A 23,684-nucleotide genomic window follows, 5' to 3' on the forward strand; every position below is an offset into this window, starting at 1 on the left:
GGGCTTTGGCATGCACTAATGTCTCCAAGCTCCAAGGGGGGTTAACCACATACCCTAGTAGGTGGTTTCTACCTTTGAAGGGGGCAATATGTCCAAGGCACATCCTTCAAATGGTGGTGGCATGTGATAAAGAGATGAATGGAATAGGGAATAAAAGGGGCGATCCTAGGCCACATGTTGGGGTACAAGGGTAGCTAATGAATGGAAGCCCACACCTGGGTATATAATGTATAGGAGGGAGCAATCATAATACATGTCCCATACAAGAAGCATCACTACTTAGAAATCAAATTTCCACAACTTCGCATAAATGGATGCAGTAAATTAGCCCCTAGTATAGCGAAATCCCAACAACAATGTATGTGACAAAAATAGAAAGAGAAAATAGCATTAAATTGCACTTACATGTATTAAGAGTATATCCAACCATCGAAAATTTGCCAATCAAGAAGCTCCAAGGCAAGAGAAAATAATCAAAACATCAAAATTCATTCAATTCTCCAAAAATTCGTCCTCCAAGAAGGATAGTGAAGTTCGCTAAAGAGATATAAGTCCAATCCAAGTGATGATGCTAAAATGAATTCACATCACTTGTATTTATACACTTCTAATGAGTTTGATTTAGCTAATTAGGCCTACAGTAGCCCCTAGAATAAAATAATGTGCAAAATAACTAACTTTTGGTGACAAACCCACCAAACTAGCTCATAAACAAAAGAATAAGCCTCTCAATAGGTCGAATGATGAATAGTACATGTTGTTGGGCCTTATAAGAGGCCTGATGAAGTCCATAGGTGACATGATGTGAAATAGGACTCCCAAAAAAAAGTGGACAAGAGGGTGGCCCCTTGTTCTCCGAAGGGTAAATTTGTGGTGCTCTCACTAGGTGTGGGGCCACACAAATAACCTCATGGGTCTCCAAATAAATCAAAGACATTTGTAGACCATCTGCAAAGACTCAGATAATGGTGTAAGTGATGCCACATCATCATACAAGTCATGGGTCTTTTGCCAAGTGCATGGTACAATTATGGGGCCCACTGAGCATGGTGAACCAAGTGCACCTTCCTCGTCCAATATGTGAATCTCGAGCAATCTCTAAACATCTCCGAGGATCCATGGCATGTTGTCTACTGTTGTGGAGGCCCGTGGCCTTCTACACACACCCTACATGTGCCAATGTAGCAATCTGGAGGGTTAGGACCCCATATAGGGAGACCAAACCCAAAATGGAGACTATCTGCAATCTTGCATATGATCCAATGTGTCCCCTTTCTTTCCAGTACAACAATTCATTTAAAGAAATAGAGTTATAGAGCTTACAAACCATGTACAACAGGTGGGCACTTCATAATGGCATGCCCTTCCATAGTGGGCTTTGGTTAATGTCTCCAAGCTCCAAGGGGGGTTAACCACGTACCCTAGTAAGTGGTTTCTACCTTTAAAGGGGACAGTATGTCCAAGGCACATCCTTCAAATGGTGGTGGCATGTGATAAAGAGATGAATGGAATAGGGAATTAAAGGGGCAATCTAGACCACATGTTGGGGTACAAGGGTAGCTAATGAAGGGAAGCCCACACATGGGTATATAATGCATAGGAGGAAGCAATCATTGTGCATGAGATACGCCGACCTTGATTTTTCCACTCTTCTTCATGTGACTTTTTCCTTTTATGATTTTTCTTGATTAACTGCTCGAGGCTCAAGAGATAATAGCATGATGTGTAAGGTATAGCAGTGGATATCCCCTTAAAGGTAGGGTGGTTCATTGCCCACCAAGGGATTCCTAAATGATAGAGGAGGCTCGTCTAGGGCCTATAGGAACCAGGGTGATGGCCACAGGAATGGGGTAGAGCTCATGTATAAGCTTTTGCCCACGTGCTAAATGTTTTTATCCCAACCATCTTTAGCATTTTGTGGTACATTTTCCTTTTGAATGTGGCCAATTATGATTTTTCTTTTCTTTTTAGCTACATCAAGCTCCAAGGCATTGTTCTAGGCCCGACCCAAGATGTGGACAAGGGGAAGGGGAGGCTAACCCTATGTGGACCTAGTGGAGGAATGTGGACCCAAGTGGGAAAAATGATGAATGGGGTTATAATGAACGAAGGGGAGTGATATATGTGGATGAGGGAGCGGGACCACACAACCAAATTTAGGGTTTTCCATGTAGTACCATCCCTAAAACCCAAAAGTTAGTAAAAGAGATCCCATGGGACTAAGATCCAGGGGTAACGTCCAAAAGAGGTCTAGGGGACAAGAGCACAGACCCAACCCACTCTTTCCATTGAATCCCCCCATTAATCCATGCCCAAAAGTTTCCAAGATAAGTAAACTACAATACTCAACTACCAAATGACAAGGCATACCTTTAGGTTCGAGAGGCCCACCTTCAAACATACAATCATGACAGATGGGTGAGGGATCACATGGTTGGCTCAAGTGACAGAGAAATGGCACAATGAGCTAGTTGGTGGCTGCAAATGGGCTGCTGGCTGCCAGCTGAGGACCAACCTTAGATAAGATAGAGGGTCCAAAGCTCTAGTCGTTGTCTTACTTAACTTATTCATAGCACTTTCTTTCAATTGCAGCTAACCCTGACATAGAAGGAACTCACCTTCGCTGGCCCTTAGGGATGGTCTGGACCGAAAATAAGCGACTCGAATTCCTAATCAAGAGCAGAAAAGCTCTAGTTGTTGTCTTACTTAACTTAGTCATAGCACTTTCTTTCAATTGCAGCTAACCCTGACATAGAAGGAACTAACCTTCGCTGGCCCTTAGAGATGATCTGGACCGAAAATAAGTGACTCGACTTCCTAATCAAGAGCAGAGCTGCAGCCCTTCCTAAAGCAGTTGATCTGACATGTGGTAGTACAATGAGAGAATTTCTTCCTTATTATTCATCCTACAAAACTCGGCGTCATTTACTGTACTTGATTTTGATCCTGCTGTGACAAATAGACCCATATACATTGGCCAAAATTTCCCTTGATACCTGCGGCTCACCCAACAAAAGAATCTCAGCCCTAATGAAGAAGAGAGGCCCAAAAACAAGAAGCCCTTTGACCTCCTCCAAAAGCTCGACTACCTCAGACATAATGAAGCCTTTTTCATGTGTAAAATAAGGTTGGAGGACACCTCTATATATACAAATTGGTGAGGGTCAAGAGACATGTCGATTGGGTTTTATGATCCTACATGGAGGTGAAGGCGACTTTGACAATTTGCATATGGGAGGTCATAAATTCAAAAACCCATTTCTCCTTATCCAAATTCGACGATCTTTAGGTCAATTTTGGTCGTCTGGAAAAGAGGAATTTAATGCCACAATTATCTTCTTTAAAGGAGCTACCCAAAGTGGAATTTGGACCTAGTTGCCAATTTTCAACAATGTTTCTATTACATAGCTAATTTGTGAAGCAATGGAAGTTGTTTGTTGGCCTGTGTGATTTGTACTGAAATCAATCATGGACTTAGGTATGTCTCTAATAATGATATGAGACTACATGGGTATACAGATGCAAATTGGTTGTTACTGACAAGAAGAGCACATCAAGAGGTTGCTTTAGATTGGGATCTACCATGATTTCCTGAATGAGCAGGAATCAAAGAGATATGTCGCTCTCAATATAAGGCAAAGTATATTGAAACTAGTATGGCTAGTTGTGCAGCAATGTGGTTATGAAAGCTCCTTGTAGAGTTGTTTGGTCATGTGCCAGGTACAATTGTGATATATTGCAACAATCAAAGCAGGATAAGACTTTCAAAGAATCCAATGTTCCATGACAAGTCAAAGCACATCGAGATCAGGTACCACTACATCAGAGATATGGTACAAAGAGAGAAGCAATGAGGCTCCAACACATCTCAACAAATGAGCAAGTTGTGGTTATTCTCACCAAGCCATTGCCCAAAGTAAAGTTTTTGTTCTTCAGAGATCAACTTGGAGTGCAAGAGAATGTATCCCTCCTTGAGAGGGAACACTGTTGATTGAAAACATTGAGCATGTGCTCTTCCCCCAAACTTTTGACTAGCCATGGACTTGGTCTAGGGAATGAGCAGAGTAGCTCCTGGGTGTGAGGGTACTCCTTAGAGCCAAGGACTTGGCTAAGTACATGCCCCTGTATGCATCCTACTCGCAAATCACCTTCGTGTCATTATTGACAAAGGGCCATGCTGAGATGGTTAATCTTGTTGGGATTGCCACCTATCTAGCCAAGGTCAGACACGACTGACATGGAATTGGTTGTGATAAATTGATCTCCCTAAGTGTTGGATGCAAGTGTTCTACTACGTTGAGAATCAGTCAAGGAAAATAAGGCGTGTGATATTTACCAAGGTCATATATGACAACCATGGAATCAATTTTGGTGAATTGATCTCCCCTATCTCAATTGTGGATCATTCTTCTTATATGGATCAAGACATCATTATTCAGCTGAGATGAGATGATTAGACATGAATTCCATCGTCATGAGATGATGAGATGATGAGACATGAATTCCATCATCAATTGTCGAGAAATCATTGTTCAACCAAGATGAGATCTATGTTACAACTGAAGTATGCCTCCCATACTAAGAGGGAGTGTTGAAATTGCATTGTGATGTTGGTTGCTTTCCTTATGATGAGACATATGAGAGAGAATGAAAATATCTCCCTTGCTAAGAGAGAGTGTTGAAAAATTGTAGCCATGGTCAGTGTTTCCATCAATGAAAATAAAAGGAAGAAATTGGAAAATTTATATTTATATTTATATTTATATTTTTGCCTCCAAAATTGTTCAAGTCGACCTCCCTTTTGTTCAAGTCAATTGGGCCCCTTAGAGGCATTCATTAGACCCCCTCTTGATGACTATATATAAGAGACACTTGCTCCTTATTTAAGTATTCGATTTTTCCCATAAGATCCTTATTCTAAGGAAGGAGAAGGAAGGTTTGGAGGCCGAATTTCTAAGGAACTATTGATACTTGTGGGAGGACTCAAATCCTGAGAATGAAGGTTTGGAGGCCGAATTTCTGAGGAACTATTGTCACTTGTGGGAGGACTCAAATCTTTCTTAATACCCTCTTTTTGGTTGATGTACTTGATTTAATGAATATTCTCTCATAAGGAAAGCTTTTTAGGTTTTCCCCCTTCTGTGGTTTTGCCCTGGCCTCAAGCCTAATTTCTGTGTCTCTTGTCTCTTTGTTGCATTGTTATCTTCACTGCTTTTTTCATATGTTAATGGTTGAATTTTCTTTTGCATAACTACTTACTAATAATGGATAATGAATATGTAATTAATGCTAACTAATCATCAATAAGAGTAATTTGTTGAAGAAAATGTTTTTAGTTTGTGTGTGTCAATTTTAGATAACAATGGTATGTTCTATGCTTTAGAGTAATTTACTTCAATTTTTCTTATTAGCCCAATATCAATTTCCAGGTCAGCAATCACATTAACATTGATAGTAAATGCAAATAGAACATAAACAATAAGCAGAAGACAAGCCAAGACAAGAGGACACAATATTTGGCGAATACCAAGGAAAAACCCCAATGTAGGGAAACCCTTTGATCAAATCTTCTTACCAACAAAAAATCTCCCCCAAATGAGCTCGGTCAAACCCAATCAACTCGGCCTCCAAAGACAATCAGAATCAACCCAAAACAATCCTAAAATTCTCAGTCAACACTGTGGTCAAAGGTCCTGCGGTCAACACAAGTCAACCTACTCCATATACCTCGATTTTCGTGCCATGAGATACGGACCCTTTGATCAAATCTTCTTACCAACAAAAAATCTCCTCCAAATGAGCTTGGTCAAACCGAGTCAACTCAGCCTCCAAAGACAATCAGAATCAACCCAAAACAATCCTGAAATTCTCAGTCAACACTGTGGTCAAAGGTCCTGCGGTCAACACAAGTCAACCTACTCCATATACCTCGATTTTCATGCCATGAGATACGGCCTCAAAAGATCAGATTCCGCTATGGTTAAAGGTCATGCGATCAACGCAAATCAACCTGCTCCAAATACCTCGATTTTCATGCGGCCTCAAAAGATCAAATTATCTACCTGAAAATCGTAATCAAAGGAGGTGATTTAACCCTCAGTCAACATTGGTCAACGTCCCTACAAATGGCCCAAAAACAGTCCTGCAATTTCTACCTGCAATATTCAGTCAACCCAAGTCAATGTGAGAAGTAAAATAGTTGCTCCTTTGCTATACGAACCAATGAGGAGAGGAAAGAGAGAAAGATGTGTTAAGTGATGGTGTCCAAATGAGGAAAAGGTCTCTCCTATTTATACACAACGTTGAGGGTGAAGAGACACAACTGTTGGGCTTCATGAGCCTACATTAGACTTCTGGCCGACCTTGACAATTTGCACGTGTGAGAATTAAATTCAAAATCTCACTTCTGCTCATCCAAACAAGATGATTCAGTCAACCCAAGTCAACGGGAGAAGAAGAAGAGTTGCTCCTTTGCTATACAAACCAATGAGGAGAGGAAAGAGAAAGACGTGTTGAGTGATAGTGTCCAAATGAGGAAAAGGTCTCTCCTATTTATACACAACGTTGAGGGTGAAGAGACACCACTGTTGGGCTTCTTGAGCCTACATTAGACTTTTGGCCGACCTTGACAATTTGCACGTGTGAGAATTAAATTCAAAATCTCACTTCTGCTCATCCAAACAAGATGATCTTTAGATCAATCTTCCACCTCTCAAAAAGAGGAATCCAATTAAAATATCATCTCCATCATATGAGTTGTCCAAGGTGGAGTTTGGCCCTAGTTGCCAATTTTAACAGTGTGCTAGATATCAACACCATTTAGACATTTGTAAGAAAAAGATATTTGAATTTTATTTTTGGTCATTAGGCCAAGTCAGTCTAGTCCTCCAAGAGACACCCCAATTCAATCCTCCTGGATAGCTATATATAAGAGATAGTTCGACCTACTTGGAACAAATTCACAAGAAGCAATTTTTGAACCAAGCAAAGGAAAGAAAAAGTTGAGTCAAAGGAGAGAGAAATAAAGTCAAAACTAGAAGAATATTCCTTTTATTGACCAAATCTTTAACTATCGCAATTTGCACATGTGGAGGTTTAATTTTATATGAAAGAGGCCAAAAATTTTGAGGTAGTTTCAAGCTTAATTCAACCCCTTGTTGTAGGTCCGAATTTCAAAACGTTAACCATATTTTGGAACAGTTTATAGAGGTGACTTGGAGGAGGGTTGGACTTGGTATCTTGGTGGAAGTCTGATCGTTGGGTTTTCCCCTTGTGGGTTATATATAAAAGATAGTTTGACCTACTTGGAACAAATTCACAAGAAGCAATTTCAGAACCAAGCAAAGGAAAGAAGAAGTTGAGTCAAAGGAGAGAGAAAGCAAGTCAAAACTAGAAGAATATTCCTTTTGTTGACCAAATCTTTAACTATTGCAATTTGTAGATGTGGAGGTTTTTCTATGAAAGAGGCCAAAAATTTTGAGGTAGTTGCAAGCTTAATTCAACCCCTAATTTCAAAATGTTAACCATATTTGGAACAGTTTATAGAGGTGACTTGGAGGAGGGTTGGACTTGGTATCTTGGTGGAAGTTTGATTGTTGGGTTTTCCCCTTTTGGGTTGGCTATTAGCCAAGGGTTTTACCGTGGCTACTAATTTTGGTGTCTTCTATCTTTGTGATCTTTATAATTTCCTAAAAGATCAAACATCATTTGTATAATTGCTTAATGAAGAAGACATCTCGTAATAAGTAATATGAAGATATCTAATATTCACAAGTAATTATCAAGAAGAGAAATTAGGTGTTAGACTTCACTACACTTGATTTCTCAACACAACCAAGTTGAGAATGATTTCCCATAAACTTGATTTCTCAACACAACCTAGTTGAGAATGATTTTCCCTAACTTATTTATCCTCATATTTTTTGTTCATAGTAACCACTTACTACTATTATTGTCCTAGGAGTGGAGCACATGAGTGTAGGAGGCTATTTTTGAGTTGGAGGAGCTTTTCTTTTTTTTTTCTTACAGTAACCACTTATTACTATTATTTTCCTAGGAGTGGAGCACATGAGTGTAGGAGGCTATTTTTGAGTTGGAGGAGCTTTTCTTGGAGTATCCTTATTTTACACGTGCTTGGAGTATTGTTATTTTACACATGCTACCATGATCTAGAGATGGAGTAGATGAATTGGAGGAAGCTTTTGTAAATTTTCCTTATTTACACATCCTATTTATTCCTAGAGATGGAGTGCATGACATGTGGAGGCTTATTCGTAATAAGGTTTGATCTATTATGAATGGTTTTCCTTGTATTGTGATGGGACCCTACCCTGATTACCTATGGCATATCATTTATTTGGATTTCATGGATGATTTGTTTCAATGTGTGGTTTTAAGGCGCGGTACTATGGTTTGATTGATTTGAGGACAAGTGTCCTGGTCTTAGGGCTCGCTCCTCCCGCCTCTTCATGTACCCAAGAAACGCTAGCTCAGCTCATTCCACTGTTACTCCGATCTTTTGTTGCGTCGTCGAGGTGAGTGTTTCCGCTGTCTCAAGTTGCTACTCCTCAGGGTTTCGCTTACACACTCAGCAATGTCCTCTGTTCTGCACCCCGTTCTGAAGTTTCGGGACCCCTGGTCTCAGTCGTGGGTTTCTGTTTATTCGGCTCTGGTTATGGTCTTGGGTCCTTGTTGTTCTCTGGTTTCGATTATGCTACTAGTTTTCAGATGTCCGCCTCATTGTTTGACTGTAAATTTGGTTCTTTTCTGCAGGTCATGGTTGTGGGGCAGCTCAACTCTCAGTGTTATTCCAGGATCTAAACAGAGGTAAGCTCTCTCCCTCCATGTTTTAACATTTTGCCTCGTTTTCGACTATCGTTGACTGTTTTTGCTCCTAGCGATGATCCAAGTGGATATTGGTGGCCACCTGCCAAGTCCACTTGGACCCCCACCATTGTTTCTTTCAGCTTTTCAGTTTCCTTAATTGTAGCACAGTTTACTATTTTTAGCAGTTTTTCGGGTCCTGAACTTCTGGAGCCATTTTGAGGCCCTAAATGACGTTTTTTGGGAAAAATGGGAGCAACATGGGTGGACCCATGTATGTTGCTCTTCCCAAAGTTGTAATTCTCGGATAGATCTTTCTAACGAGATATTGTACACGTCCAACGGAGATCATATGCCAAAGTTACGACCTCGGGAAGTTGGTGGCCACCTGCCAAGTCCACTTGGACCCCCACCATTGTTTCTTTCAGCTTTTCAGTTTCCTTAATTGTAGCACAGTTTACTATTTTTAGCAGTTTTTCGGGTCCTGAACTTCTGGAGCCATTTTGAGGCCCTAAATGACGTTTTTTGGGAAAAATGGGAGCAACATGGGTGGACCCATGTATGTTGCTCTTCCCAAAGTTGTAATTCTCGGATAGATCTTTCTAACGAGATATTGTACACGTCAAACGGAGATCATATGCCAAAGTTACGACCTCGGGAAGTTGATGTACCAATTTACCCAAACGGGGCCCACAGTTTGGCGTTTCATCTTCTAGGGTTAGGTTTTTGGATGTTTAGGGTTTTCCATTGTTTCTCAACAATAAATAGGCCTTCGAGCCTCATTGTAACACAGTTCAGAGGCATGTAGCCACCACATCTCTTCTCAAAGATAAGCAACCATCGCCCTAGCTATTTATTTCCATTTTCTGTTTGTAAGCAGATCTCAGTATTTTACATTAATGAAATGAAGTATTATTTCCGTTGCATCTTTGTGTTTATGGTTATCTCTATAAGTTGTTGCATTCTTGTTTAAATTCGGATCAGTGGTATCAGAGCGGTCTGCTTTTTCTCTATTTTTTTTTGCATGTCCCCAACAAAGTTGGGATATAAGGAGTTAGGGCTTGAACTGGTCGAACCTTTGCAAGACCAGCCTCGCAAAACTTGATGGCCTCCCACGACGGATGAAAAGAAAGACGAGGGAGTATGAGATCCTATCAAAATATTGCTCGAAGAAGCCCTCGAGCAACAAAGGAACGCAATGATGGACAACTTTGCCCAGATCCTTCAACGGCTACCCAGGGGCGACGTATCGGCTTCCCACAACTACTCCGGAAATGCCACACCGTTTAAGGTACAAGTTAATTTTGAAATCCCCATATTCGAAGGTCAGATAGACGCAGATGCCATCGATAAATGGTTAAATCTGCTAGAGGGTTATTTTTCTGTTCATGATTTTTCTAGTCGAGAAAAGATTATTTTCGCTCTTCTCAAAGCAGCCCCCCACGTCAAGGACTGGTGGGAAACCTACTACGAGCAGAAGGATGAAAGTACCGACTCACTATTTTCAACCACGCCCACCTGGAATTCATTCCGGGATGTCATCAAGGAGCAATACTACCCTGTCGGAAGCTATGAGGATTAATACATAAAGTGGACCATGTTGCGGCAGGGAAGGGACCAAGACGTGTCAGAGTTTACCAATATTTTCCATACCATTGGCACAAAGTTGGGTATCAAGGATTCGGAGCAGCATTTGATACTCAAATACTGCGGCTGCCTGCACAAGTACATCCAGGAAGAAATAGAATTCCTGAACATCTCCTCGCCCGGCACGGCATACCGATATGCCGTCAAGTTCAAGCAAAAGTTTAAGCAGAAGAAGCGAGACTTTGGATCTGTGAATCCAAAGCAAGGGAAAGGTGGCCCCAAACCGCAAAACAAAGGACAAAGCCAAGGCGGGGTGGCCCAAGACAACCCGCCAAAGCTGCAAGCAAAGAACAACGCCGCAAAGCCGAAAAAGGACACCAGAAAATGGTGTGAGTTCCATAAGAGCTCCACTCACAACACAAGTGAGTGTCGGGCCAAGCAGTCACTGCTGGCTGAGCTAAAGATTTCAGAATCAGATGCATGTTCCGACTCTAATCAGAACCTGACAAGGGGAATGACAAAGGGAAGCACATTAACGATGCAGAGCTCAGCGCCACTGTTTCCACCACGAAGATCCAGAAGGAGGAACCCGAAGATCCAGAGGAGGAGGTCCACTCCCAAATGTGGGTAAAGGGATCCCCTCTACAATGCATTGTCGACAGCGGGAGCCAAAAGAACCTCATTTCGGCAGAGGTCGTGAAGCGGCTGGGCTTATCGACCACAGCACATCCACAACCGTACACCATCAGGTGGCTTCACCAAGGACGGGATCTTCGCGTGAGCCAGCAATGTCGCCTTCCATACAACATCAAGCCCTTCACAGATAAGGTATTGTGTGACATTGCTCCCCTTGAAGTTTGTGATGTATTATTAGGACAACCATACTTGTGGAAGCGACATGTTGTGTATGAATCAAGGCCCCGTGCTGTTATTATTACTTTGGGAAATAAGTTGTACAGGATACCGAAGGTAGCACTGCCTACCGCCATCTCTTTGGTTACTGCAAAACAATGCAGTAAGCTCATTTCCAAAACCGGGAAATTTGTTTTCCTGATGATGATACTCCCTCAAGAAAGGAAGAAGATGGTGGCCATGACCTCCAGACAGGGCCCCTCCGCACGACAACTACAAATGGACAAGGTCATGGAGGAGTACAAGGACATCTTCACCTCCCCTGCCAGGGTCCCTCTATACTGTCAGGCCAAGTACTCCATCAATCTGACCCCAGGTGCGCCGCTGCCTAATGGACCAATCTATCGGCGCTCCATTCTAGAGAACGATGAAATCAAGAGGCAGATTCAGGATCTACTGCAGAAAGGTCACATCCGTCCGAGTTCATCACCCTGTGGGAGCCCGATCGTGTTGGTACAGAAGAAGGATGGGACTTGGAGACTCTGTATTGACTATCGGGCGCTAAACAAGATCATTGTCTGTAATAGGTACCCGATCCCACAGATTGATGACCTCCTGGACCAACTAAAGGGGGCAAAATATTTCAGCAAGATCGATTTGAAGTCAAGATATCACCAGGTACCAATTGAACCCTCCGATGTGTGGAAGATTGCCTTCAAAGCCAAGGAGGGCCTTTTCGAATGGTTGGTTATGCCTTTCGGATTGACGAATGCTCCTGCAACCTTCATGAGGCTAATGGATGACATCTTGCGGCCATTCACCAACTCATTTGTAGTGGTATACTTGGATGACATCCTGATCTTCAGCCAGAGTTGGGAAGAGCACCTCCACCACATCCGACAGGTTCTCCAAACACTGCGGCAACACAAGTTATGTGCCAACTTGGAGAAATGCACTTTTGGCATGACCCAAGTTCAGTATCTGAGATACATTATTGATGAACAGGGGGTGCATGTGGATCCAGCCAAGATCCAAGTCATTCGGGATTGGCCCTCTCCAACCACTCTAACGGAGCTCCGCAACTTTCTAGGTCTTGCCAACTTCTACCGCAGGTTCGTGTTGGGATTTTCTCATATCACTTGGCCCTTGAGTCAAGTCACCAAGGGAGGAGCGAAAGCAAAATTCTTTTGGTCTGAATCTCAACAGAAGGCATTCACAGAGTTGAAAGATCGCCTCTGCTCGGCACCAGTGCTCGCATTGCCAGACTTGCAACAACCATTTGAGGTCGAGACAGATGCCTCTAACTATGCTATTGGGGCAGTCCTTACTCAACACGAGCATCCAGTGGCATATCACAGTGAGACACTTTCAGACACAGTCTCGAAGTATCCCACTTATGACAAAGAGATGTATTCGATTGTACAGGCCTGCCAACAATGGAAACATTACATTTTGGGGAAGGAAACAGTCATCCACACAGACCACCGACCCCTCCAGTTCATACAGACCCATGGGAAATTGTAGAATGATTTCCATTAGAAGTGGTCCACATACCTGCAACAGTTCCATTTGAATATCAAGTATAATAAAGGCAGCACCAATAATGTTGCAGATTGCCTTAGTCAACCACCGATGATGTCATTAACCATCGTGCTCAACTCTTGTGGGCACGAGACTTCTGATTGGCCACTTCTCTACAAAAATGACCTAGAATTTGGCCACACATACCAAACACTCTTGGAGGGTCGGCATGTTCCAGATTTTCACCTCCAAGATGCCCTGTTATGCCACCTAGGTCACCTTTGTGTTCCTTTAAGCGAGCGTGCCAAGATGATTTGGGAAGCACACTACAGTCGAGTTGTTGGGCATTTAGGGGTCGAGAAAACGATGGCAGTACTGCAGAAGTATTTCTATTGGCCGCATCTTCGACAGGATGTCGGAAAGTACATCAGATCATGCACTGCCTACGCCATTGCCAAACCAACAATCAAGAAGTAAGGCCTCTATACCCCGTTGCCTACCCCTAGTCGACCTTGGGAATCCATCTCCATGGATTACATGTCAAGCCTTCCTTCCACTAAGCATGGAAACGACTTTGTTTTTGTGGTCATCGACAGGTTCTCGAAGATGGCCATTATGGCGGCCTGCAAGAAGAATATCACAGCAGAAGCCACTGCTAAACTCTTCTTTGAACGAGTGTGGGTACACTTTGGGATCCCACAGTCTATCATCTCAAATCGAGACAACAAGTTCCTTAGTACATTTTGGTCCAGTCTCTGGTCGATGTTGGACACCAACCCACTAAATCCACAACCTTCCATCCTCAAACTGATGGCCAAACAAAGGTTGTCAACAGGATGATTGTACACATTCTACGCATTTACAACTCAAAGTATCCACGCACATGGGATGAGAGCCTCCCTTATGTTCAGCACAGCTACAACCGAGCTCTCCACAGCTCGACTAGCCACAACCCTTTTTAGGTGGGCTTGGGATTCCAGCCACTATGTCCCATTGATGTGGCCATGCCATTTGCAACTACTCACGCAGATTCGACTCATGTCCAGTCTGAAACAGATAAGGCAAACAACTTCATTGAGCACATCCAACATATTCGCCAGCAAGTCCATGACATTCTGGAGAAATCAAATGCCAAGTACAAGCAGCAACATGATCAACATCGGGTGCCACACAAGTTTCAGGTGGGCGACAAAGTCTAGTTGCATTTGCAAAAGGAACGCCTTACCGAAGCCTATCGAAAACTCAGACCACTCCAATATGGTCCTTACACCATTACCAAGGCTGTGGGAGACAATGCATTTGAGCTCAGCATTCCCCCATTCCTTGGCCTGCACCCAGTGTTCAATGTGGACCGCCTTCGGCCATACTTTCCACCATTACTAGACACATCCGACATTGCAGAACAGCTCACACCCATAGAGTTAAATCCAGATTGCATGGAACAAGCTGCAACTGATCGGATCATGGACACACAGATCAAGCACACTCGCCAGCAGAACATCCAATTGTATCAATTTGTCAAAGCAGACCAACTCCTTCACCAGGGCAAGTGGCTCACCAGGGACCAAGTTCAACAGAAGTTTCCTCATCTCATGGAGGAACTCAACGTAATGGGAACCATTGCTTCTTAAGGGGGGAGGAATGATCCAGGTGGATATTGGTGGCCACCCGCCAAGTCCACTTGGACCCCCACCATTGTTTCTTTCAACTTTTCAATTTCCTTAATTGTAGCACAGTTTACTATTTTTAGCAGTTTTTCGAGTCCTGAACTTCCGGAACCGTTTTAAGGCCCTAAATGACGTGCCCTGAAACCTACGCAAGTATCGGGTAGGGTCGCACCTTATTGTTCCTCTATCGATTTGTTTGAAGGGTTATGCTTCTTGCTTGGTCTATTTTCGAGGGCAGTGACTTCGGCCTCCCTGGTTCGTAGCCTGTAATTTATGCCTCCAGGCTGTTGTTGTATATGCGACTGTATTTATGTTTTTAGGAGACTGTGCTCTTGTTGGTCCTGTGGGAAACTCGAAGTTTTGTTTGGCACTGTTGTATAGGACCTCTGTTCTGTAACTTAGCTATATTTTTGGGCAGTTGTATCTTGGACTGTAGGTATTCGATATCGATGTATATACACAGTGATTTCTTTTTGATAATTAAATAGTAAAAGGAAATGTTATGAGTTCTATTGGTACTTGTAGGAATTTGTATATTCCTTTGACAGTGATTTACTTGATTCTTCTGCAAGCTCACTCCGTTGTTTTGCTGAACTTGTCTGCGTACTTTTTTTGCTCATGTGTTAGTTATTCATTCTCTGTCTTCATTATAAAATGGATAAATAATCTTTGTTAAGTTAGGAAAAAAAATACTCAGGCTATAATTTATGGATTCAGACTTTCTTGTTTGTTTTCAGAATGATTTCATGCATGTTTCTATTCAGTACTATGATGATAATCACAGTAGTTTTTTTCCTCTTTTTTTTGTAAAGATCATTGTACGGTTATTAAACTAACACTAGTTACATTTAGTTATTCCTTGATAACTGTTCTTTCTTGACTGTATTCTAAAAGTAAATTTTTAAACAAAAATAAAAAGGACGTAAACAAAAACAAATAGTGGGTTGAGACAGCCTCAAACCTAACATAAGGTCCGAAATACCGTTAACTAGAAATTTAAATGAAAATTAAAAAAACTAACTGAAACTCCTTCTGTTTGCAAAGACAAACACTCCAGCCATGACCTCCCTTAACTGGATGCTCCTGCATCAGGCTCCCGGGGTAGATGAAAATTCATGGCTCCGGTCCATGAGCTCCTCAATAGAATACCCTGCACGTTGTATCTGTCCTGCGTCAAGCCACAAACTGTCCTCAATAGGGCAGTTCTTCCACTTGATGAGGTACTGTAGGTACTCCTTTCTTCGAGTCCGCCTGGCCACCTGTGTATCGAGAATTCCTTCGATTTCAAGTGGCTGAGCTGAAGCCATTTGTCTCATCCACGAACTACTCTCTTCCTGGGTATCCCGTTTTGGCTGCGCCGAACTGTCCCCTTCAGGACTAGCAGTGTATGGGAATAAATCTGCCACATTAAAGATGGGCGATATTCCTATACCTGGAGGCAATTGCAGCTCATAGGCATTTGCAGACAAAATTTTGCAAGGTCCAATTTTCTTAAATTTCAACTTATTGTATTCGCCCTTAGGGAATCTTTCTTTGCGCAGATGCGCTAGGACTTGATCCCCCACGTTAAATTGTACCTCCCGTCGTTTCAGATCTACTTTCTGTTTGTACCTTTGACTATTGTCCTGTAATTTTGACTTCACCTGCTCATGTAGGTCGTTAATTGCTCTTATGAAATCTTCCCCGTCAGCACTACTTCTCTCTAATTGTCCCAAATCTCGTAACTCATGCACTCGTCAGGGATGCATTCCATACAAGATCTAGAAAGGACTACTTCCTGTGCTTCGATTTGGTGAATCGTTGTAAGCAAATTCCGCTTGGGCAAGTACACAATCCCACATTCGTGAATTTTCCCCAACTAGACTCCGCAGCAGGTTTCCTAAGCTTCTATTCACCACCTCCATCTGCCCATCAGTCTGTGGGTGATAAGCAGAGTTGAAATTTAACTTTGTATCCAGCTTTTTCCACAAGGTGCGCCAGAAATGTCCTGTGAATTTCACATCCCTGTCGGAAACAATGGACTTGGGTAAGCCATGCAGTCTGACGACTTCAGTGAAAAACAAGTGTGCTACATGGGTAGCGTCACTGGTTTTCCTGCAAGGGATGAAGTGTGCCATCTTGGAGAAACGGTCCACCACCACCATGATGGAATCGAAACCCCGCTGTGTTTTTGGCAGACCCAGGACAAAGTCCAGACTGACTGAATCCCACGGTCTGTTTGGAATAGGTAAGGGTGTATACAACCCTGTGTTCTGACTGTGCCCTTTCGCCAACTGACATATCTTACACCTGGTCACATATCGTTGCACGTCTCTTCGCATCTTCGGCCAGTAATAAAAATGACTGAGCTGATCCAAGGTCTTATCAATGCCGAAATGTCCAGCTAGGCCTCCACTATGTTTTTCCCGGATGATGTTCTCCCTCATCGAACATTCTGGAACACAAAGCTGTCCTCCCTTGAATAGCAACTCCTCCTGCAAGTTATAGTCCAGCCATGGACTATTATTCTTCAACAAGGGATTTTGGCAGGCTTCATAAGCCTCCTTGAAATCTGCATCTATTTAATACAAGTCCTTCAGGTGTTCAAAACCCAACACTTGTATCGTGCTCTCCTGTAAGAGTAAAACTCTTCTGCTTAGTGCATCTGCTACCTTGTTGGCTTGACCATTGATATGCTTCAATACGAATGTAAAACTCTGCAAGTACTCCACCCATTTTGCGTGTTTATGATTCAGCTTATGTTGCTGCATAACATACTGTAATGCAGAATTATTAGAAAACAAGACAAACTCATTACCCAACAAATAATGTCTCCAATGCTTCAAGGCTTGGACGACGGCATAAAACTCCTTGTCGTAAGATGTGTATTTTTGCCTGCTTTCATTTAATTTTTCACTGAAATAAGCTATTGGTTTGTCTTCTTGGCTGAGTACGGCTCCAATGGCTGTACCACTGGCATCACAACGAACTTGGAAAAGTTTGTTAAAATCAAGCAACCTCAAAATTGGCCTTTCAGTGATCTTCTTCTTCAATATCTGGAAGCTCTTCTCTGCAGCTTCAGTCCAATGGAAAGGTTGACTTGCCTTTTTGATGGTATCCAACATGGGTGCGCAGATTCCACTAAAATTATTTATAAACTTGCGATAGAAACTTGCCAACCCGTGAAAACTCCGAACTTCGAACAAACTCTTAGGGGATGGCCAGCTAAGTATAGCTGCAACTTTTTCTGGGTCCATTTTCAACTCATTTTCTACAATCACAAAACCCAAATAGACTAACTCCTTCTGAAAGAAAGAACATTTTTTAAAATTTATCAGCAACTTATTTTGCTGCAACTTCTCCAAAACATATCTAACGTGTCGAAAATGTTCTTCCTTGGTCTTGCTGAAAATCAGTGTATCGTCAAGATACACAATTACGAATTTCCCAATGAACTCCTTCAACATCTCGTTCATCAGGCGCATGAAAGTGCTAGGGGTGTTACTCAACCCAAATGGCATCACCAACCATTCATACAGACCTTCATTGGTTTTGAAAGTTGTTTTCCATTCGTCCCCCTCTCTTATTCTAATTTGGTGATATCCGCTCTTCATATCTATCTTCGAAAAATATGCTGCTCCACTCAAGCAGTCCATCATGTCATGCATTTGTAGCAATGGAAACCTATACCTGATAGTAATTTTATTTATTGCTCTCGAATCCGTACACATCCGCCACTCGCCTCCTTTCTTGAGAGCTAAAACTGTCGAAACCACACAGGGACTTAAACTTTCCTGTATCAATCCTTTGTCCAACAATTCCTGTACCTACTTCATGATCTCTTCATTGTCCTTAGGACTCATCCGGTAAGCAGCTTTGTTTGGTAAACTAGCTCCAGGAATGAAATCTATGTGATGACTGATACTCCGCTTTGGTGGTAACTTATCCAGTAAATCATCCACCATAATGTCGCTGAATTCCTGCAACAAATCCTGGATTTCTTCAAGCAAGTCAAAAATTTTAGTGTGCAACAGCACTGCTCTCGGTCTCCTTACAAAGACATACTTTATCTCATTATCATCAATCTGTTTTAAAAATTCTTTTCCTCACATCAACAGCACTTTTGTCCCACTAGTTTCTGTTGTTTCTTCTTCCTTGATGGGTACTAAGGTATGCTTAATCCCATCCTTGACAAACTTGTAACAGTTTGTTTTTCCATCATGAACAACTTTTCGGTCATACTACCATGGTCTACCTAGCAGAATATGACACACATCCATGGGCATGATGTCACAAATCACCTTGTCCCTATACTTGCCAATATGGAACTCCACCTCAAACCGCTCATCAACTAGTGGTTGATGACCTTTCTGTAACCAAGACACCTTATAGGGAGTTGGGTGCTTCAACTTTTTCAAACCCAATTTCTCCACCATCTCTGTTGCAACCAGATTATCAATGCTTCCATTGTCTATAATCAGTTTGCAACATTTTCCATGTGACTTGCACACAGTCCGGAATAATGCCTTTCTCTGGGTTTGTTCAGCTCTCTCCTTTGCCGATTTCAGCAGTACCATATTCAAGACTAAGGCCTCTACTGTCTCTGGTACATTCTCTACCTCTTGGGGCGGTGCCTCTGCTTCCTCCGTTTGAGTAACATATGCTCCTCTTTGTCCAGCCTGTTCGCCTTCTGGACACTTAAAGGACCTGTGCCTCCACTTGTGACACTTGTAACACTGGTAGGCAGCCCCTCTACCTCTACCATTACCCCTTCCTCTCTGGTATGGCCTTCCTCCCCTAGTGCTACCTTCCTTTTATGTTGTCCCTGAGGTCTTTGAACTGCTGCCTTCTTCACTATTGTTGGCAATCCTTCCTTTGCCAAAGGATTGTCCTTTCCCTCTGCCAGATCCACGTCCTCTTCTGGCATTCTGCTTCCTTGCAATCTTTTCTTCTGCTTTTAAGGCACTCCGGTCTACTTCCTCCATGGTTTTTGGAGAAAGAATACTTATCTCGTCTAATATCTCCAACCTTAGGCCATTCACAAACCTTGTTGTCTTTTCTGGGGTGTCTTCAATGTAACCAGCTCTCAGATTCACCCGATAAAATTCTTCGGTATATTCTTTCACCGTCATTCCTCTCTGCTTCAAATTCTGCACCTGCCAATACAGAGCAATCTGGTAATCTTTGGGCAAAAACTTACCCTTCATCTTGGCGACCATTCTGGTCCACTTTTTAATAGGTAACTTATTTGATCTTCTCCTTTCTGCTTGGACACTGTCCCACCATAAGGCCGCATGTCCTTTTAACTTGGTGGCAGCGAATTTAACTTTCCTATCTTCGTTGATCTCCTCACATTCAAAGTATTTGTCTAACTCACTAATCCAGTCCAACAGCACTTCTGTGGACAAACTACCATCATAGTTTGAAATCTCAGGCTTTGGCTTACTACTAGCCAATAAAACTAACCTTAACAATCGGATTTCAGGTCCTTCCTCATCTGATCCATCTGTCGTAACTGCAGCTTCTTCATCACTGTCGTCTCCTCCTTCAAGATCCCTTCTCCTTCCTGCTTCTACTGCTGCCAAACAGGCATTCAGGATCCTAATCTCTTCTCTCAATCCTTCATCTACTACCCTTCAAATAGCTCTGCCACGACCTCTTCTTCCGACTTCCATTTTGTAAAGAAAAACAATTAACTCTAACCTGCTCTGATACCAAAAATTGATGGGACCCTACCCTGATTACCTACAGCATATCATTTATTTGGATTTCGTGGATGATTTGTTTTGATGTGTGGTTTTAAGGCGCGGTACTGTGGTTTGATTGATTTGAGGACAAGTGTCCTGGTCTTGGGGCTCGCTCCTCCCGCCTCTTACTGTACCCAAGAAACCCTAGCTCAGCTCATTCCACTGTTGCTCCGGTCTTCTGTTGCGCCATCGAGGTGAGTGTTTCCACTTTGTCTCAGGTCGCTGCTCCTCAAGGTTTCGCTTACACACTCGGCAATGTCCTCTGTTCTGCAGCTTGTTCTAAAGTTTCGGGACCCCTGGTCTCAGTGGTGGGTTTATGTTTATTAGGCTCTGGTTATGATCTTGGGTCCTTGTTGTTCTCTGGTTTCGATTATGCTACTGGTTTTCAGATGTCCACCTCGCTGTTTTGACTGTAAATTTGGTTTTTTTCTGCAGGTCATGGTTGTGGGGCAGCTCGACTCTCAGTGTTATTCCAGGATCTAAACAGAGGTAAGCTCTCTCCCTCCATGTTTTAACATTCTGCCTCGTTTTCGACTATCGTTGACTGTTCTTGCTCCTAGCGAGCAGTGGGCGCTCTGCGACTGTGGCCTTGGCCCGCGGCTTCCTTCCTCCATTAGCAAAACTCGGCTCTGGTAAGTGAGCCTTCCCTAACCCTTGGCTCTGTCTTCAGTTTTCTTGTTTCACGACTCTGTCTCTTGGTTGCTGATGGCTTCGTTTTGGTGGCCGTGACAGGAAATGGAGCTGGGCTCGCTGTTGGCTGGTCGCATGCCCTAACACCTACACAAGTATCGGGTAGGGTCACACCTTGTTGTTCCTCTGTCGATTTGTTTGAAGGGTTATGCTTCTTGCTTGGTCTATTTTCGAGGGCAGTGGCTTCGGCCTCCCTAGTTCGTAGCCTGTAATTTATGCCTCCAGGCTGTTGTTGTATATGCGACTGTATTTATGTTTTTAGGAGACTGTGCTCATGTTGGTCCCATGGGAAACTCGAAGTTTTGTTTGGCACTGTTGTACAAGACCTCTGTTCTGTAACTTAGCCGTATTTTTGGGCAGTTGTATCTTGGACTGTAGGTATTCGATATCAATATATATACACAGTGATTTCTTTTTGATAATTAAATAGTAAAAGGAAATGTTATGAGTTCTATTGGTACCTGTAGGAATTTGTATATTCCTTCTACAGTGATTTACTTGATTCTTCTGCACGCTCACTCCGTTGTTTTGCTGAACTTGTCCGCATACTTTTTTGCTCATGTGTTAGTTATTCATTCTCTGTCTTCGTTATAAAATGGATAAATGATCTTTGTTAAGTTAGGAAAAAAAATACTCAGGCTGCAATTTATGGATTCAGAGTTTCTTGTTTGTTTTCAGAATGATTTCATGTGTGTTTCTATTCAGTACTATGATGATAATTACAGTGGTTTTTTTCCTCTTTTCTTTTGTAAAGATAAATGATCTTTGTTAAGTTAGGAAAAAAAATACTCAGGCTGCAATTTATGGATTCAGAGTTTCTTGTTTGTTTTCAAAATGATTTCATGTGTGTTTCTATTCAGTACTATGATGATAATTACAGTGGTTTTTTTCCTCTTTTCTTTTGTAAAGATCATTGTACAGTTATTAAACTGACAGTAGTTACATTTAGTTATTCCTTGATAACTGTTCTTTCTTGACTGTATTCTAAAAGTAAATTTTTAAACAAAAACAAAAATAAAAAGGATGTAAACAAAAACAAATAGTGGGCTGAAATAGTGTCAAACCTAACATAAAGTCCGAAATACCATTAACTAGAAATTTAAATGAAAATTAAAAAAACTAACTGAAACTACTTCTGTTTGCAAAGACAAACACTCCAGCCATGACCTCCCTTAGCTGGATGCTCCTGCATCATATTGCCCGTGCACCCTAGTTGAGAAGGCTTTTCTTACACTTATGTTATCCTTCTATCTTCCATTCATAGTGATGCTATTTGTACAACTCTTTGCTTGTTCTATAAAGGACGTAGCAGGGAGAGAGAGTCACTTTTTGTTGTTGAGATAGGTGATTGTTTGAGTTCTCTTGTCTTCACACCCAAACTAGTCATTGACAATTAGAGGTTGCTCTCACCTTGTTCACATGAATTCATCCTTTCTCATTCATAAGAGAAGGTACTTTGGAAGTGATTTGACAACCCTTAGAATGCTTTGAAGTTCATCCTTGATCATTCATGAGAGAAGGTTCTTTGGAAGTGATTTGACATCCCTTAGAATGCTTTGAAGTTAGCCAATATCCCCAAACTTTGGAGTACTTGCAGCTTTGGAATAAAGGTACCATCTTATTTGGAAACTAAATCTCAATTGTTGGATGTGTTTGCTCACCTTACTTGAATGTTTGCTAACCTTGCGAATTACTCCCACTTAATTGATTTTCTACCCAATTTTCTACTTCATCGCCCACGGAATCAAGGCACTAAGGTCACTGTTACTAATTTCCAAATTTAAAGCTTGCTATATTTTATATTTTTATATGGAGATCTGAATTTTTATGGGCATAATTGAAGCATTCTAACTAACCTTGGGAATTGCTCCCACTTAATTGATTTTCTACCCAATTTTCTACTTCATCGCCCACAGAATGAAGGCACTAAGGTCAATGTTGCTAATTTCCAAATTTAAAGCTTGCTATATTTTATATTTTTATGTGGAGATCTGAATTTTTATGGGCATAATTGAAGCATTCTAACATAATTTGTATGATTTCCAAGGCACAAGTTCATTGTTAGGTTTAAATCTGCACTACTGCTTGCTGTTCATATTGATGTAACTTAGAATTCAGGTCTGATTCATATATAACAGCAAATATAATTGCTATTTGGAAGTGTTTTTTTGTCTTCCATGTTCATACTTTCTTTTCATATTGAATATGGATTCACCTTTGATGTTAGTAAGCACTAACCCAAAATGCAGATAGACTGTATAAGGTGACAGTGTACTCTCTAGTTGTCTTTAGCTCTTCCACTTACAAGTATAAACTCTTCCATAGTCTATATTTGGAACCAGATGGTTGAGTGTTAACACCTACAATAGCAGTTTATCAAAATTCATTTAAATATACAATATATGCAGAATAATCACCAAATAAATGGGCATTTGGATATATCTATCATAGCAGCTTACCAAACTTCATTTAAATATGCAATTATGTTCAAATATCACCAAATAAATGGACATTTGGATATACCTATCATAGCAGCATAAACTTCATTTCAATATACAATTATGTGCAAAATATCACCAAATCAATGGACATTTGGATATACCTATCATAGAATGGTATGTAAGGAACCCAATCCATCTTCATTTCCTTCATTGGCACTATAGTTTCACCCTCCATTTGAACAGACTTGATGCCAATCTTATCAGACGGAGGAAATGATGAAACAACCTGCCTAGAAATAAGGCTTTAAGGCTTGCAATTTATAATCAAATTACCAAAGACTTGACATAAAAATGCTTCAAAAGAAAAAGATATGAAA

The 23,684-nt window shown here is 41.7% G+C and overlaps 1 protein-coding gene across 2 annotated transcripts in view; it reads right to left on the minus strand.

Moving 5' to 3' along the window:
* Positions 1–23,684, minus strand: part of LOC149172245 (protein HEAT INTOLERANT 4-like) — an 87,110-nt gene that overhangs the window by 55,499 nt on the left and 7,927 nt on the right. For both annotated transcript variants that reach the window (XM_089424273.1, XM_089424272.1), the window contains one exon: positions 23,469–23,593. In XM_089424273.1, the coding sequence (XP_089280399.1) occupies positions 23,469–23,593 (125 nt within the window). The remainder of the gene's footprint in view (positions 1–23,468; positions 23,594–23,684) is intronic.

Source organism: Pinus tabuliformis, chromosome 4_2 (assembly GCF_031772625.1).
Source record: "Pinus tabuliformis cultivar Carrire ecotype Pingquan chromosome 4_2, CPIR1, whole genome shotgun sequence".
Lineage (NCBI taxonomy): Eukaryota > Viridiplantae > Streptophyta > Pinopsida > Pinales > Pinaceae > Pinus > Pinus tabuliformis.